The sequence below is a fragment of the Anoplopoma fimbria genome, chromosome 17 (genome assembly GCF_027596085.1).
Source record: "Anoplopoma fimbria isolate UVic2021 breed Golden Eagle Sablefish chromosome 17, Afim_UVic_2022, whole genome shotgun sequence".
Lineage (NCBI taxonomy): Eukaryota > Metazoa > Chordata > Actinopteri > Perciformes > Anoplopomatidae > Anoplopoma > Anoplopoma fimbria.
In genome coordinates, this window is record NC_072465.1 from 11930462 (window position 1) to 11950065 (window position 19604).

A 19604-nucleotide genomic window follows, 5' to 3' on the forward strand; every position below is an offset into this window, starting at 1 on the left:
GCATGGTCCACTGAGATAGCACATGTAACAAAGGGAGAATGCTGCCTGACACGTGCACATCTGCACACACATGAGTGGGAGGCCATATAACCCTGAGTCAACATGATACTCTGGTTTTAGAATATCTTGAGCGATGACCCTAAAAGCTCTGAACAGTTGACCTAATCTGACTGTCAGACCCCCATAGAGGCTGTATGGAGCTGTGTGTGATTCAGCACAACTTTCAAAGCAGTGTTCTCATTAAAATGGTGAAGTTAAAGGTGCAACCTGGAAGATCAGGACCACAATACTAATTTAAAACACTCAAAAAATAAACGCACGCTTAAAGCAGAATGTGAAAAGGTTACAGTATTGATGTCAAAGAAGTCTTTGCATTGTGTAACAGAGATATCTACTGATATGAGCATGCTAACCAGCTAGCCCCGGCTCATCCTTGTAATACCACTTGAACCTGAAGAAGATAATACTTACAGTATGTTGTTATGCCAATGGTCATTTCAATTTATATAAAAAAAGAACACATTTACAAATATAATTCTATATTTGTATAATTTTGTCTGTCATGTATATTCATAGATATAAACCATATGATATAAAATGAAATTGAGATTTAAACAGTATCAAAAATGAGCAAATTCAAAATAGAAAGGACTTTTTTCTTTAATTAAATAAAAATATTAAAGTAAATTTAAAAAAAGTAATGAAAAAATGTGTATGTACGCAATAGAAGACACATTAGATTAATCTTGACCTAAGAAAATAAACATTTCTTGTTTAACCTCACTCTAGTAGCTTTGGGGACCAGCCATATAACTGATTTACTTCATATTAAATGGTAAATGTTTTCATGATTAAGGCAAAGGCTGACTGGTATTGTGGTCTGTGAAGGATCCATTCCAGTTGTTAGTTCTGTTAATGTTTCTTCTCTCAAACCTCGTTTTCTCTTTACTAGTGCAGAGCTGTGATAAGTTCATCACATAGATGGATGAGACTATGCAGGTCGTTAAAGTTTGTTTAAGTCTATTTGGCAAATGAAAAAGTGGGCAACAGTTCTTTTGCAGAGTTGAAGTGCTTTCACAGTCTGTTTAAAAAAGGTAAATTCCTATTCTGACATTACTGCCTCTTCAGAAAGGTTGCCTTATGTAGACAGGTTCGACAAAATTATGAACCCTCCAGCTGCATACCTTACTCTTTTAACTAGGGGTCGAAAGGTGAATTGCAGAAAGTCAACTCAAAGTGACAAAAGGTTTTTTTTCCTGACTTTTATAGAAAGAGGGATTTGACTTGAAAGGTTGCCAGTGGATACCAGAGGCAACACACTCAGTGTGGAGCTGCTGACTCTTTGCCAAGCCCTCCCCAGTGTCAACCAAGCGTTGACACTAAGTTCAATACGAACTGATCTGCAAGTGGGACAAACACCATAAAACTAATGTAGGGACCAAGTTTGTTCAAACTTACAAAACTTTATATAACATCTAGTGAAGAATATTTCCCATTTGATCATGCAGCCAAGGCATCTATCGGTCTAAGCAAATCTTCACTATTTACATTATGCATTTTGGTGGAAACACTGTAGTCACTCTTTACCTGCAAATGCTCTGCAATGTTCACCAGCTGTGTGGTGCTGAGCAGGTGCAGTCATGTACAGTGGCTTTTTAAGAGCTTTTTCACTGAAAACAGCAAAACAAAATCAGTCTGCTGAGAGCCAGAGAACCAAATCAATGAGCTAAACAAAGCTAGAACCATAGACTGTTTATAAGGAGTGCACGTAGTCACTAGGATTTCACATATTGGTTTGTGCACTACAGTTTTGAAGCCTTGAGTTCCACATTTTGGCCATCGCCATCTTGTTTTTTTGGAACCAGAAAGGACACGAGAAGGTGGAGCTAAGTACAACTGAATAAAACATTTTTGGGCATCCAAAATGTTACAATTAACATCCATGAACTAAAACACATGAAAAGACGAAAAGACGTACAACTCCCACATAACGCTGTGGTAGACACCTGTCAATCACAAGGTAGCCCCGCCCTAAAACACACTCTGCTTTATGGTCTATTTGACTCTAAATGGAGCATCATTTACTAAATGAACATCATGCTGTATTGAAGAAGACTTGAAACTAGAGATTGAGACCATAAACTCATGTTTACAATGTTTACTGAGGGAATAAATCAAGAGAGAAGTAGAGTCATTTTCTCATAGACTTCTATACAACCAGAGGAGTCGCCCCCTTATGGCCAATAGAAAGAATGCATGTTAAAGGCAAATGCTTTGGTTGATAATTCTTTAGGGGCTGAGTGACCCCTTCAACTATACACATCTAACATAAAAGTATTGACTAGTGCAGCTTTAAGGCTCGGTGACATTTCTTTGACATCCCAACTTTAATCATATTGACTTTCAGAGATTATCACAGTGTTTATTGAACGCAGATCCGATACAATCCGCCGGTACCAGTGGTATTTATCAATAAAACAATGTGGAAGTTGTTAAATGCTAAATGTAAGCTTACAGTGGTGTGCGTGTGTGTGTTGTCTTATGAGTGCAGTCAGATGCCCGTGTATTCCTGTACAGCCTCCACAGAGAGTGAGATAGATGAAGATGTCTGAATACTTCGGTGTGCTGCCACCTGGCAACCTGGAGGTCAGAAACACATTGTTTGCTCAAGCATATGGCCCGATGGCTCAGCAATTCCTGAGAAGACAGTGCAGGGAGCTCTGTGTAATGTACTCACACAACACACAGTGTGGCAGAGGGAGGAAAGGTTATGGAGCTACTCCATCTAGAGGATGCCACAAAGAAAGTTTGCCTGGTGGACACATGGACACAGGTTGCCCCCACATGAAGCATCAATCTGGGTAAAGGAGGAGAGGACAGGGGCTTGGCTCTACTGTACTCTTTGTACTGTTTACTGTATATGAAGTCTGGGGAAGGATAGAGGATCTTCTTAGAAAGACATCAACAGTTTCCAATGCTGTTTACAAAGAAGTTTATGATGCACAATAACAAATGATTACCTAAAAGAATGCAGTCACCCCTCTCCAGTTATTTTGACTCTTGGTCCCTCAGTTCAAGTGATGTCAATTTTAGAACCACATCAGTGGAGGCTGTTCTAGCAGCATATTAATGGTCCATTTCTGGAATGTTCAACAGTCTCATATGTTCACATACTTCTGTATGAACTCACAAACTTTAAAGAATTACTTCATCCACAATATTAACATTTGTATATCAGTTACTCACCTTGTGTTACCTTGAATTCTTGAAGAAACACTTACTTTTAAAAACATTTTCGGACGAGTAGCTCGTCGACGGAGATGTTGGAGAAGATGCATGTGTATTGGAAGCAGTGAGCATACGACTATATAAATGAGAATTGAATTATACTGCAGGAGTTGTGTGAGGGTTTGTAAACAGGTGATTTTATATATTTTTTCTGTGGTTGAACACTTCACCCATTCATTTTAATTCATCAAGGCTTTTCTCCGTTTTTTGATTCTCCGTTCACTGTGGAGGCACAAGAGGAAAAGTTTTCTTCAAGAATTCAAGGAGACACAGGGTGAGTGATAGATACATACATGGTCATCTTAGGGTGAAGTATTCCTTTAATGATCAAACACTGTCTTGAGAGTATAATGGAACTGATACACTTTCTCTTGAATAATGATCAGTTTTAGAGACAACTTAAATGGTTTCATAACAAATGTGTCCACAACCATGCTAGCAGCTCTGTGTGGCTCTACATGGGGACAGCAATGCTTTATGCTAAATGCTCAAACTCCACATGCTTACATTCTTAATGACAATTAACATTCTGATGTTTGGCAGGTAGAACTTTTACCAAAAAGTTCACCATCTTTGTTTAGCATGCTGGAAACTGTTGGGCATCTTTAAAAACTACTTGGCAGGTGATTGGATGAACCATCTTGTCAATCAAACTCTTGGTGAAGCCATTTAGGAAAGACAAGGACATTTTTTCCCACCTAGAAAAGCTTCAGTGTCGTTGTTTGCTCTTCTTTCAATAAATAAATTATCTCCAGCTCTGATAGAACTGATGCTATTGCAGCTTCGGTAAGAGTTCAGGTGACGACAACCACAATCCAGCATGAGATGGTAGAGGTGTTGTTTATGACTGACACAATGGCCAGTGGACATTTAATGACAAAACATGATCACACCATTAAAAAACCCCAACAGAAAATGGTCATGGGTCATAAATCACATCTGTATCGTTTCACGTTAAAACATTTATTTTATTCAACTTTCTTCACCTAGTTATACATTTTTTTAAGATTCAAAACTATCAACACAATTCTGTTTATTTTTATTTTAATATGTCATTTCGCCCCTCAGAAATGGGCCCACGACAACTAGTTATCTATGTACTTCATCTGTCAATACTTGACAATAATTGATTTCAGTTGGTTAATTGATTTCAGTTGGTTAATTAGGAAGAGTCTCTGTTCAAGTTTGCTATATGTTTATTTTGTCCATACAATAGCATGTTAGATGTTCAACTTAAAGTTCTTTACCTACAAAGATACACTGGGCGACTTTGTGCTCTATTATCCAAAGTCCACATTTGCTTCTATGTGGAACAACAGCAGACTGCTGGGAGGAGAGTGGAAAGTTTGGAGAAATTTCTCCAGCGGAGAACAGCTGTTGTTGTTGACTTTGAAGTTCTGCGGCTGTGTCCTCAGCGTGTGTCCGTGGCACACTTTGGGTCAAAGCTGTGGACTGGAAGTGTGTTTTCACTGTGGGACTAAATTGTTTCCTCTGAGGCAAAGCAGAAAAGTACGTTTATATACAAACAAACATATGACTAAAAACTGAACACTCTTCATTTTGTTTTATGAAAACCAGCCAAGTAAGAGATCGCTTGGGCAAAATGTGCTGTAAACAAAAAGGTTTCTTTAGTATTTCTAATCCTATCTTTTCTAGATACATTCATACTTTTTACACAATCCGCAGTCATACAGTACCCTGCTTCACCTTCTCATAACAACAAAAACACAGCATCATCATCACATTTAAAGCACACAAACCACATTTTACCACATCGGTCCGACCTTCACTACAAAGATCTTGGTCATGTTGCGCTGACTAGTGCAGTAACTGTTCATGTCCACCACTGATCACAGCTCAGTATCCGCACAAGTCTCTGTATGGAAAAACAAAATCAAGTGGACGGTCCTGCCGCTCTAAACAGCCGCCGCGGTAACATTTTCCTCAGCACCGTTGGCGCTGGGCGCCATGCCTGTTGGGGCCCTGTTAGCTGGTGTGTGTGGGGTGACCTTTGCCAGTCGGTGCTCCTTGCTGTGGGTGCAGCTGCGGGCGCAGAGTTGGCAGGAGGCGCAGGCCGAGTTGCAGCAGGGCAGGAAGCGGCAGACGCTGACGCGCCAAAGGAACCAGCCGGGCGACCAGCAGCACCAGCAGAGCACCACGCCGCCGGCCACCACACCCAGGATGATGTAGAGAACCAGCAGGGACATGGAGGCAGGGGAGTCTAGGGATCATACAATCAAACATACACCATACAATTGTCTTTATTCAGCCATATTAAGTTTACGTTATAATGCAGGTGGGAAACACGTATATAACTTATCTTAGTATTAACCAAACTACTTTGCAATTTTGAGGGTTTGAGCTCTTCAGTCTGTACACTGTCACAACGAGCTGCAACAGACTGAGGAGGCTCACACTACACTCACTACTGAAACGGTGTTGTATCTGGCAGGAAACAAATCCTCTTGGCCTGACTCTGGCTCCCTCTCTGCCTTCCTGATAGCTCAAACAAAAGTCTAATCATGGAAATAAAAAACTTACACGAGCTCATAATACTAAATGTGGAAACGTGGATCCCCTGCTGAAAATAGTCCCCCAACACATGCACTTTTACTCCTTTGTGACTAACGTTTGCTATAAACTGCCTTTAGATTTACAGATTTACGTCATCAGACGGGACAAATAGGTTTTGGGGATGAGATCACAGGAATCACAGTGTTTATTAACCACAGCACCCATAAAATAAGTATAAACAAGTATTAAGAGATGGACGAACAAACGGTGGATATAAGGGAGGGCAAGTGGTTTACTACATCTAGTCCCCCCTCTGGGCCCCCTAACTGTGGCGAATATTTTCATAAGGTGGAAACAAAAATAACATAATGACTGAACCAAAAATGAATAATAATTATGCTGAATAGTAGGAGCATTTTTGTGATGGACCCACTGGATTTTGATTAGAATTTTTTTTTTGTGGCAAGTCACGCCCTACTGCTGTGTTAGACTAGCACTTTTACCTTGTGATCGGATTCTAGCGTCACTATTTTTTCTGTTAAAAGTCCTGCTAGCGACACAAGTGACACTACTGATGTTGACAATAATGTAATAATATTGACACTCTCACGTTGAGGGGCATTATGTACTTACTTCAGTAGATGAGAGAGGGTTTTAGTGCAGGTTTTGAACAGATGTTTTTTTTGACAACAACGGTTTTCAATGGAAATCTGTATTATCCTGATTGGTATTCAGTGCTGGAATTCCTCAAGTTCCTCGTATTACTCTCTCAACATGTATAACTCTTACATTAAGGTCTTGGAACACGAATCAGTTCAAAATAATTTTTAGAAAGGCAAGTAAAGAATGGAATGCAGAAACCCTCTGATGTAGTAGAGCTAACACTGTTCATGCAACCAAAGAAAGAAATCTTCTTTAAGGTTTTCAAACCGTGAAACATTGCAGTTCCAACACCAGTAAGCACAGCTTCATGTGAACAGAGATTGTTTTTATTATCTGCACAAGGCCTGGAGGGAGGCTATGTTTTCGGTTGTGTATGTGTGGGTCCGTGACTGAGAGAGTGTGCGCCTCTGTGTCTGTCCACAGCTAATCCCACATTCTGCTGCAGCAAACTGCATGATGTTTTGGTGGCCAGTTATGGCTGCATGCTCAAAGACTTCTTGTGGTTGTGGTGACTCATACTTTCTCAGAAGACCTTTTATTACCTGTTTTATACTGCCACTGACCGCCTATTGACTCCTCTCTCATCTCTCTTAACCGGCCCTCTGTAAATTGTAAATTTCCCTGCTGCGGGACTAATAAAGGATTATCTTATCTTATCTCTGCGTGTGGCTGCACATGTACAGATTTGAAGTAGCCTACTTGTACTTTACTTGAGTATTTCTTTTTTCTGCTACTTTATACTTCTACTTTACTGCATGCCAGAGTCTCTTATCAAGTGCTTGTAGAACCAAACAATGGGACGTGGTTAACATTGTGAAACAATTGGTTAAGTTTAGGCAACAAAACTTCTTGGTTAAGGTTAGAAAAAAGATCATGGTTTGTGTTCCAAAATTAACGTAACAACGTAATGTGACGATGTAACATGACAAAATAAAACAATACAACATGACGATGTAACATAACAGCTGTGATAACGCAAATACCATAAATAAATAACAAACACCACCTACGTAACACGCATAACAATGTCACGTAAGATGCGTTCAGTCAACGTTTACTTTTAGTTTCACACCGGACACTAACATTATCTCCTGGATGAAAGTTCTGTGTTTGTTTGACCCAACCATCGCTCGCTATACTTTTTCACTTGCTCTGACTGAATGCAAAAACATAGACATTCAACATATTCATGGTTTGCAGAAATGTACAATGCCAACATTATTTCCTGGCGACTGGGCTGGCAATTTTCATTGAAAATGTAGGCCTTTTAGCTGTTACAAAAGCTGTGTGACCTAGGCCTTAGTGTTGTCTCTACCAACAATCAAAAGGAGATGTCTAGAAAATGAAAATCAGTAACTTTTTCTGAAACTACAATTACTATGAGCCTCTAAACAACTACAATCCAACATTTTGGGAAATACAAGTCTCATCTTATCAAGAGTCAGAAAAAAACATTAATATAAATTCTTTGTTACAGGTCCAACTCCCAAGTTAAAAAGTTAACAAACTAGCAAACTTGTCTAATTGTCTTGTCAAAGATGTTGAGGTTGACTGTAACCGTCAATTAAGTTTCTAACTGTGCAGTCAATGAACCATACATATTGATATGCATGGAGCCCACTGACTGATTAGATGTCCAGTCTTTACACTCTTAGAAAATGGAAGAAATTCAACCACAGCTAACAAGTCTGTTCCTCGCCGATGGTCCCTTACAATGGGCTGACCAGGGTGCATTGAAATTTATCTCAGCTAGTAAACAGCTGGCAACTAATGTGAATCCCCTTCTCCCGCTCTCAATGTTACTATCAGAATGAAAGAATAGATGTTTTCTTAGGCCAGACTTGGCCAGGCTTTAACAGCAATCAGAAGCTGACATGTGGGCCCAGACAGTCCGTGTTTGCCCCTCTGACGCTGGTATAGAGACGGGTTACTCAAAAGGGTGCTCCCTACTGTGAGAACCCATTACCATTTTGTAAAATTTGTTTACGAGGCTTTAGTGAAATTAACAATTTAATGGTCACCCCCATTAGTTTTATGCCCAGTCATCAGGACACTTTGCATCCAAATGGGTACTTAGTTCATTTGTCTACCAACCAACCGACTGCAGGACCTAAGCTAAGTGCATTGTACCTGATTAATTTGTGCCGGTGGAAAGGGTTTCTACTAGTTGAATTAATAGACATATACTATGTCAAAGATGCAACTCACCTGTTACAGACTCATGACTGGGAGCGCTGTCTGGCACGCCACAATTGAGATGAGTAGGAATTGGCAATGTGGGTGGATTCACAAAAGGTGGGGGTGGGGTTGCTATTGGCGGTGGAGTTTCAGGAGGTAAAAGCTGACCTGCTGATGAAGGACAGACAAGGGGTAAACTTTCAAATGGTAGGAAAAGCTATGTTGTTGAACTGTAAAGACACCTCCAAAATCCCCAAATATTCCCCAGAAAACATGTAGTTGTGAAGCATCAACTATGAAATTCTGAGCGTGTATTAATAAAATCAAGGACTGTTTCTTGACATATAAGCATTGGACATCATCACTTAACTAACCTTTACAACCCGTGGTCAGGTTTTCCTCTAGGTCACTTCCATCCCCACAGTTGTCAATGCCTTTATCGTCACACACCAGACTGAGAGGGATGCACTTCCCATTTCTGCAGGTGAAATAGGGTTCATTGCTGCATTCTGATTGGTTAAAACCTGAAGAGGAAGACAACAATTAAGGGATTTGGGCAAGAGAGGAAGGATCTGAGTGAACCATAAAAACCTAAGGCCTGCAAGTGGAGTGTAACAGTTTCTTTGATTGACGTTGATTGGTTAATTATAGAGTTTTCTTCTCAATAAAAACTGTTAATCTTGAGGGAAAACAACATGGCGAATGCATTTTCAACCTAAAAAAGCATTTTCAAAGCTATGTTTATATCATTGTTAGCTAGAAAAAAGTTTTCTCCTCAGGTAGCAACCTCCTGTTCTAAAAAGTGAAGCCAATGCTGAAGTGCCTTTGACCTGCATTCTCTCTGCTGTCCATCAGGGGGCGACTCCTCTGGTTGTATAGAAGTCTATGAGAAAATGACTCTACTTCTCTCTTGATTTATTCCCTCAGTAAACATTGTAAACATGAGTTTATGGTCTCAATCTCTAGTTTCAAGTCTTCTTCAATACAGCAAGATGTTCATTTAGTAAATGATGCTCCATTTAGAGTCAAATAGACCATAAAGCAGGGTATGCTTTAGGGCGGGGCTACACAGTGATTGACAGGTCTCTACAAGTGTTGTCCTGTCTCGGAGTTGACCGTGTTTTCGTCTTAGTACTTTAATTATTTCAGTGTTTTCACTTCATGAACATTAATTGCAACATTTTGGTCAGCTAAAAATGATTCAGTGTTCAGTTATACTTCACTTTGACCCTCTCGTGTCACTTCGTGTTTGAAAAAAAACAAGATTGTGACAGCCAAAATAAAAAGATCTTCAGTGAACTTGCTTCTTGTGCGTTTTCATAATAGACTGCCCATGATGACTAACAGTTTGAAAAGTTTTATGAATGATATGATATGTACAGCTCTGCTGTGACTTTAGGGTAATGAATGATTAAAATCTTTGTGAAGGATATTTGCACTAAATTGATGCACATGTCTTTGTTAAAGGAAAGGGTTATTGCAAAATTGTATTTTCACCTGAACCTCATATTGAGCATTAAGTTCATTTTTTTCAGTTTCTGTCATTTAGAGACAAATGAAGAATTTAGTCATGTTTTTACCAAGGATTTGATATTGTAAAATTTCATACAGCAATATGTATCTTTAAAACCCTTTGAGACCCATGTAGACACATTTTCGTCTTTTTTAGGGGGGACAGGGGATCTTTCGGGGGGAGATGGCAGGACAACGGTAAAGGCCACATAGAAGTGGTGTAGTTATTAAAGAATAATTCAAGATACGGCTCAGCACAGTGCATCAAGTTATAATAAATCTGTAATGAACGTTATGTTTGGTAATTCACATTTAAATGTTGATATGTATAAGGGCATAGAACAATTCCATAAGAGATTACGATATCATTCCCATGCTCATTTGTGAATCATAAGTTGTTGCAGATATTTTGGGGTTTATACCATTTATTAAACAGATTTGGAGCTAAATGTAACAATTTTTGACGACTCGAGAATTGATATATCAATCCCTCAAAAAATACCACATCAAGACACCAAGACCTCGAGGAACACCGTAGAAAAATCCATGCTGGGATTTGGTATTAAAAAATGTTGACATTTGGAGAATGTCATTTTTAGAAATGGTACATATTTGTACTGCTTGCAAAATAAACAGCATGTGGTCATCATAAAGTGGCCATGTCTGCAAAGGGGAGACTTGTGGTTCCAATAGAACCCATCTTCTTTCACATATCTTTACGTGTCAAAGGAACTCTGTGAACATGGCCATGCTAGTTTTTCCCTCGCCAAATTTAGCTTAAGTTTGGAGTGTTATTTAGCCCAGCATGACATGGGTGGTACAAATGGATTCATTAGGTTGTTTAGTTTCATATTATGTCAATATCTCCTACTACAGCATCTAATAGACAGTAATGCTGGCAAACCCGTTGGTCTCAGAGGGTTTGGAAGAATTAGACTATATGATGTGGTTTTCATCACTAGTTTACGGTAAAGTTTTCTTTTTTCTTCCTGGTTAAAGTACAATGTTGAATATTGTTATTTATTTCTAAACTAGTAATACCGCACCAGCTGACTCCTTATTAATGCGCTCTCTTGACTCCTCAAGACACTTTGAAGAAATAGTCTTTTAGCATTCATCTTGGTGTAAGGTAACTTAAAGTAGGGTCACCTTAGAGTAAAATATCTTATGCTCTTCACCACAGACTGCACATGACCACACATTACTAAAGTATTCCTAGATGTAAATGTGTGATCTGTCGTTACCTCAATGTCTCTTTGTGTGCTGCAAATATTGTCTATTAACATCAAAAACTATTAGATTTTGATTAGCTAGCACAAAACAGTTAATGTTTTAAAGTCAACATGAAATTAACAAAAACACACTTTTAAATCAGATCCACTCTCATAATGTGCAATTATATTTAACAAAATATTAAAAAAATATATTAAATCAATTTTCTTACATTTTAATATCAAAACCCATAATTTTCTCTTCCTGTATCACAACGTATGACATGTGTTTACATAAGCTAGTACCAACCAATTTCAAACAAAAGTATCATGACACCATCTATCAATATATCTGCACTTTAATGGATTTTAAGAACAAACACCTAAAAATAGCTCACAGTAAAAAACTTTGGTTACCATAGCGACAATACTGATGCTAACTAACACCAAGGCAAATTCCTATTATGTGAAAAAATGATGCTACTTAGCAATGAACCTGGGCTGATGTTTCCTGCAACTTTATCAGTTCACTTTCACTGGTAAAACCAAGGTGATAAAGTGGCTAAGACTTTGATGGAAGACAAGTAGCTATTGTCGGAGAGAGATAATACACTCCAAGATTACATAAAATAACGGACCTTGTCCATTTTTTTCTGATTTCAGATCCCCAGGATCATTATACCATCATCACATATTATGAATATGTCATCTAAGCATCTGTAGGATGGATGGACATGTCTGTGTCTTTCTTACCCAGTCTGAAGGACGTGAAGTCCCCAACAAAGTCGACTCGGGGCTGAGTCCCCCGGGTCACCAGTTTCAGGGTCAGGTAGTTCCCTGTGGACAACACTGGCCGGGGCGGGCTCTTCCCACAAAGAGGGGGCCCGAGGGGAGGCGAGTTCCTGTCCCGTCCATCATAGAACTGAACGTATGAACCGGCGTGACACGGGTCCCCCGAGCTCTCACCAGAGGTGGGCTCCAGTCTGGGATTGAGAGGGGCGGAGCCACGGGGGGACTCTGGAAAGAGAGGGGCCGGGCTCAGAGGGGCCACTCGGAGCAGACTGTAGACCAGGAAGAAGCGGAAGTGGAACTGAACCTTGTCCTTAGCAGAGCTGGCCTGCATGGTGAGGTGGCAGTCGGTCGCCATGGTCACAAAGTAGTATTTCTTGGATTCCTGGTGCGAGTTGACGATCATGCCGTCGCCCCGGATCGTCTGGCCACAGAAGTCTACCACGTTCACTGACAAGGCAAAGACACATGAGACAGATTCCTCAGAGACAAGTTGACAAATGGAGCATGTCAGTAATGATATGAGTCCAACTCCAAATAGACGGCTGTGTATGTTTGGATAAAAAAAAAAAAAAAAAAAAAGTTATATTTCTGATCACAAAATGGACTTGAGTGTTTTAGAGTCTCATTCTTGGCAGAGAACAGAAGACTGTTTTAAGGGTGTTTTGACATTGTAGTTGTGATTAAAAGAAAACAGTGTCCGTGTTTATTTACTTTTCACGTCATTTTAACTTATACGCAAGAGTTTTTTCTTCTTAAATAACCATCATTAACAGAAAGACGGCCCTTTAAGCCATCATGAGGCAAGTTTAACACATTACTATGGCGGCAGTAAAGGAATCTCCAGAGGGTCAAATGTTTGCTTGGTCCAAACTATAAACACTTGGTACAAATGAATAATGAGACTAAACATTACACCAGTTTTACTACATGGCATCAACCTTAATATACCTGATTTATCACATGGTGTTTACAAGAGGGCGGATTGTTCCATTGTCTTCGGGAATGTCCAACCATACAGGGGTATTGGAAGGAGATAATAACAACCTTATCCATTACCACAAAAGAGGAGCTCCACTCAGCCCTAACGGTGTATTTTTGGATGCTTCCCAGTAAACGGCCAACTTGTTGTTGCATTTTCTGGCTATGGGGAAACTTACATGTTTAGTAAAAGTAAATTCATTACATTTCTGGAGGGGAAACATTTTGCTAATACTAATACAATTCATTTAAAATGTTTATTTTCATTTTTAAATTTTGAGCACTTTGTTATTATTTAGTGTCGGATCATTTCTTTTTTCGTACTACTGTATGCCAGCAAGTATGACAGCAAAACATGCCTCACTTCCATTATATGTTCAGTGTGAAGTGTATGTTTTTATATGCTATAAAATGGGAAAAAATGTAATAAAAATATAGTCAAAAAAGAATAGGTTCAGTCTCTTTGTTTGTTACTATTCAATCACTGCAGCTCAACAGGGAAACGCTGCCCGGGAAACTAGTGACAGCCGGAAATCAAAAATCTAAAGCAAGTCCAGTTGCTTTTGACTTAATTTACGTATTTATATTTTATGTTTTATATATTCCTATTTCAAAGAAACAATACTTATATTACATATTTTGTATGTATTTTTTGAGCCAATGATTATATGTTCATCACATCTTTGTGTCAATTCCTTTTGCATGAGACAATCACAAAACCACCTTCATTTGCATTCACAAATATGAAAGCGATTTTTAAAACAATATCAAAAAAAAGTTAGCAAGAGGGAAGTAAAGAATGTTAAATTTAAAAGAAAGCAATAACCTGACAAAGATAAAATAAATATGTATATGCTAAAATAAAGGAGACATTAATCAAATATAATTCTAGGAGAGTCTGAGAGTTGTTTGACATACAGAGTTTGTCTTCAACACACTGGTGGATGTAGAACCTCACACACATCAGCGTAAACCTGCTCAGCTAAATCATCCACAGGCTGGACCAGGACAGATGGGTGGGCAGATCCGGCTCCAGCAGCCCCCACCCAGCCACCCACCGCCCCTGCCTTTGGGCCACAGGCCAAATAATGAGAGAATTTACGACCACCCCTGGAGTTTATTAGCTCTGTTTCCCTGGGAGACAACTAGATCCTCCTGCACTGACCTCCAGGAATGTCCCGAAGCCCGCTAGCCCCTGTTGGTGGGAAACAGCTCATCCCCTCTGCATCGCACAAGTAAACACAAAGCCTCGGGGGACACTGTCCAAAACGTGGAGGACCAGAGGACACCAATCCCCTGTAAAGATTTTTTGCAGGCTGAAAATTCAACTCTTTAAAACACTGTCATTGTAAATGGAGTGCGTTTCAGAGAGCAAGGCCAGAGGGTGAAGGTGTGTGTGACACACTGTAGTAAGAAATGTGTCTGGGACGACATTGTGTGGAAAAGGGCAGCCGCACCACTGTCCATCATGTGTTAGCCTAACACCGGTGACTCAACAAAGGCTAGCATTCTATCACTTTACACTGAAACGGATTCAGTCCTCTGTGGACCTACACACATTATAATATATATAATAACTGGTCTCATGGGGCTGCAGCAGGGGGCTTTTATCATTTGGTATGGAATTCTATATCACTATATCTATACATATCATGATAGATATATTTTTAGAAAATAAGAAAACTAAACCTTAATTTATATTGAAGGCTGCTGTGAAGCACCCAGGGAGAAACTCGGGGTCCGGGGTCTCACTCAAAGACCCTTTGACATGAAGACAGGAGGAGCCAGGGATCGAACCAGCAACTCCGCCGCTGATCCACAGCTTCCCCTGTACAAATTAGTAATTGCATATAGACAAAAACACAGGACCATTTCTGTTAGGACTTACATTGTGTTTTGTGCACCTAGGGTCTTTCTCATTTCCTGATTTTATACCTCCTTTATTCCTTTCCTCGCTCCTAGAGATGCCTTATTTGAATTGGGATGTCCTTCAAGATGGAGCACTGAGATCGTACACAGATCACAAGGGAATCGAGGAGGCACAAAATCAGGAAATGAGAAACACCCTTGGCTTTGTTTTCAGGAAGCCCCCCCTTTAATTATCCAGATAGATGGGACCTGACCTGCAGGTGCAGAGACTCTCCTCACCACTTTGTTTACTCTTCATTTTATTTAACGTTACATAATACAACATCTGCTCATTGATTTGCAACATGGCCCAAAGTGGTCTTATGCATATTAAAGCGTGACCTCAATATAAACACTACAGAAAGTAATTTTGTTATTCTTAACACTTAGTAGCTGATCAAACCACTTGATCAATAACTTCAACATCATTCGATCCTATAGCCATATCAGTAACATCAAATAACTTTTGATCAAACAAATGAATAAAAACATAGTTAGTTTTACGGGGCCATACAATCAGCTCCATAACTACAAATCACAGACTTTACACAGCAGCTATCCACTTTACTAACCATACTCTTCTGTTCCAGGGGCCCCTTGGTTTCCACTCATTTCCATGAGATATGGAAATATATTAACATACTATGAATGTTGCTCGAGCTAGTGATCCATAATAGTGAACTTCAAGCATGCATTTATTTTTGTTGAAATTCCAATGCAAAGAAGTCTTTTCAATCTGCATTTGAGGGAAGACATCCCAGACAAAAACATAGTTTTTCATGTAATGGGTCGATTTTGTGATTTTTGGCTTTTTTTAGGGTTGTCTTCAACCATAGAAATCTTATAAAAAGATTTATAATACAAAATATAATTGTGTCAATATAAGTTTGTATCCTAATCTCCTGTAGTGTCTACAAAATGTAGGTCAATTTAAAAAACATATCTTTAAAAGCTGTTTTCCTCTAAATGAGAAATCTCCACTTCAGTAGCTCTGACATGCACCAAACTTTAGTTTCATTCCTCTTTATATTCTACAGGTTTTAACAGAGGGGTTTGTTCATACAACATTCATAGTCTACAAATATGGAATATAAATATGTACAACATTGTTTTCAAAAAACATGGTGAATTTTTTTTTATGCCTGTTGACAGTGGCACATAGAGATAAATATAAATAAATAAAGTCCCTTGACTTTGACTCTAATATGTCAAGATATTGAAAGAAGAATTCCGAACCTGGCTTTATCCAACGTTCACATTTATATTGGAAATGTAAGGAAATTAGCAGATATTTCATAAGATAATGCCCCATGTTCATATTTAAAAATATTATTTTCAGAAAACATACTACAAATAAATAATTGTCTTAGTGTAAGTAATCAACTGGGGAAGTTTAGTGGAGATATCTATTTATTTATTTTTTTACACTCTTCACCCGTAGTGTCTCCCCTTATTCTGTATCACAAAACAATTTGACATCACATCTCATGAGTTCTGCATGATTAGAAACAAAGTGTGTAAAGTTTGGAATAAACCTTTTGCATCACAGAAACATTACTTCGGTCAAATTAAGTAAATCCTTTTCCCTTGTGTCAGAAATAAGTTGCACATTTTGGTTACAGTTATTACAGTATTTCGTGCGGTTCCAGCGTCATCCATCAGTGAGTGAGGAGCGTGTCCGAGGTCTTACCGGTCTCAATGGCCGAGCTGCGGAGGGCCATGAAGCCGAGCAGGAGGAGCAGCCTGAGCGGCCGCCGCCGGCAGCTCTCCGCCTCCATCATCACCGGGCTGAGGCAGGAGGAGAGCTCACGGAGGAGACACCGGAGTCATTCCACCTGCTGCGCGTCAGCGTGTCGTACGCGGACAGTGAAGGGGTCGATCCGGAGGGTGTGGTTTCTAGCTGTGAGTCGAGGCCAAGCGCTCTGCTCTTCATCATAAAAGCCTCCTCTTCTGGCTTTTATTCCAGCCGAACCTCCTATCGGATCCCCGTCCGTTCACGTGTCCAGTCCTCTCCATGACAACGCCCAACCAATCAGCTGTCAAGCCAGGAATAAACAAAAGTTCCCCCTCCTGATGTAAACTTCCACAACTGTGTCCATGGTTAGTGATCTTGCATGCCCTGTATGTTCCTAAGCATTTATTGAGATCTACTGGTTCTTAATATAATTTAATATTATTAAATATGTTTTCTAACTTTGTATTTTGGTTAGTTTAGAATGAGCCTTCAATATCTACATCATGGATGTATAGAGAGAATTGGATACACCATGTTCATTCTTATAAAAAGTTAGACTTCTGAGCATAAAATTTAGATACAATGATGCCCAGATCTTGGGCCCATAGAGCAAGAGCGTTTCCTTTAGCCCCGCCCCCAGCTCATTCACACAAGTGGAGGAAGGAAAACAACTCTGGACTCTTTAACTAAAACAAAAAAAAAAAAAAAGATCTGCTGATTCACAGACGTCTCTGTCCCAATGTGTTTCAATGGGAACATATTTTTTTGGGCCCCATGACATCACGTGACAGACCCTGGAGTTAATTTCCACTCTATGGACACTATGTAAATAAGCTTCAAAGCATGGCGTCTCTTCTTGGGGGATTGAGCTACATACCGCCATGTTTCTACAGTAGCCCAGAATGGACAAAGCAAACACTGGCTATATATAGGGTCGTTTGTGTTTTCTTGCTGTCGCATCACCCACCGTAGTTCTACTACATGTTTGGCACATGGGATAAGTTTCAGTTGGTTGCAATCTGAAACCTCACCGCTAGATGCCACCAGATCCTTCACACTGGCCCTTTAATGCCTCTCAACTGATCACTTCAACATATATATCCCACTGTATGAATCTGTCTACAAACAATTTTTTTTTGAAAACATCAGAAAACATTCACATGAAGCAATAAACAGCAGGGAATAATCTGGACTATTTCTTTTCTGCAGTATATGTGTTCATGTTGATGAAGGAACATGTCACCCAGTGCAACAGAGAAGCTCGCTGATGTGTTTTTAATCTCTATGGCACAGAGGAAGATGTATCAGACTTGGATTCACTCACAATATTTAACGTTAGTAGATACATTTGTTGTAGGTTTGGGTCTTTTCGTGGGATTTTTGAGACAGTAGGAAAAAACCATTACCAGACATCAATTTAAACGAGCATCTGGTGGCCGGGCCTTGGCACATGGGGCCCGGCCGGGCCCAGCCCGAAAAAGCTACATCGTGCCGCCACCCTGTGGGCCCACCACCCGCAGGGATAGGCATTGGGGTCGGGTGCAATGTGAGCTGGGCGGCAGGCTGGGGCGGAAACCTGGGCGTGCTGACCCCCGGCATCACAGACTAGCTCTAGGGACGTGGAATGTTACCTCTCTGGCGGGGAAGGAACCGGAGCTGGTGCGGGAGGTGGAATGCTACCAGCTAGATATAGTTGGGCTCACCTCCACGCATAGCACCGGTTCTGGAACCAAACTCCTGGAGAGGGGCTGGACTTTTTCCTTTTCCGGAGTTGCCCAGGGTGAGAGGTGCCGGGCGGGTGTGGGGATACTCACAAGCCCCCGGCTGAGCGCCGCTGTTCTGGAGTTCTCCCTGGAGAACGAGAGGGTCGCCTCTCTGCGACTGGGAATCGCAGGAGGAAAGTCTCTGACTGTTGTTTGTGCCTATGCACCAAACGGCAGTTCGGAGTACGCAGCCTTCTTGGAGTCCTTGGGTGGTGTTCTGGAAAGGGCGCCGACTGGGGACTCCATAGTTCTTCTGGGAGACTTCAACGCTCACGTGGGTAACGATGGAGAAACCTGGAGGGGTGTGATTGGGAGGAACGGCCTGCCCGATCTGAACCCGAGTGGTGCTTTGTTGTTGGACTTCTGTGCTAGTCATGGACTGTCCATAACAAACACCATGTTTGAGCATAGGGAGGTTCATAAGTGTACTTGGTACCAGAACACCCTAGGCCAAAGGTCTATGATTGACTTTGTAGTTGTGTCATCAGACCTGCGGCCGTATGTCTTGGACACTCGGGTGAAGAGAGGAGCAGAGCTGTCAACTGATCACCACCTGGTGGTGAGTTGGATCAGGTGGCGGGGAGGCTGCCGGACAGACCCGGTAAACCCAAACGTGTAGTGAGGGTTAACTGGGAACGTCTGGCTGAGGATCCTGTCCGCAAGGTCTTCAACTCCCACCTCCGGAACAATTTCTCGTGCATCCCGGGGGAGGCTGGGGACATGGAACCCGAGTGGGCCATGTTCAAATCCTCCATTGTGGAAGCTGCTGCTAGGAGTTGTGGTCGGAAGGCGATCGGTGCCTGTCGTGGCGGCAATCCAAGAACCCGCTGGTGGACACCAGTAGTGAAGGAGGCCGTCAAGCTGAAGAAGGAGGCCTTTCGGGCTTGGTTGGCCGAGGGGTCTCCTGAATCAGCAGGCAGGTACCGGTTGGCCAGAAGGACTGCAGCTGCGGCGGTTGCTGAGGCAAAAACCCGGGTGTGGGAGGAGTTCGGCGAGGCCATGGAGAAGGACTTTCGAATGGCCTCAAGGAAGTTCTGGCAAACCGTGAGACGACTCAGAAAG

The 19604-nt window shown here is 40.9% G+C and overlaps 1 protein-coding gene across 1 annotated transcript; it reads right to left on the minus strand.

Moving 5' to 3' along the window:
• Nucleotides 1–4436: 4436 nt before the first annotated feature.
• On the minus strand, nucleotides 4437–16825 carry ldlrad2 (low density lipoprotein receptor class A domain containing 2). Its single transcript, XM_054617495.1, has 6 exons — nucleotides 16735–16825; nucleotides 12120–12605; nucleotides 12001–12004; nucleotides 9018–9145; nucleotides 8674–8814; nucleotides 4437–5509 (listed from the first exon to the last, which is right to left on the minus strand). The coding sequence occupies exons 1-6, from the start codon at nucleotides 16823–16825 to the stop codon at nucleotides 5205–5207; spliced, it is 1155 nt and encodes a 384-aa protein (XP_054473470.1). The 3' UTR covers nucleotides 4437–5204.
• Nucleotides 16826–19604: the final 2779 nt, after the last annotated feature.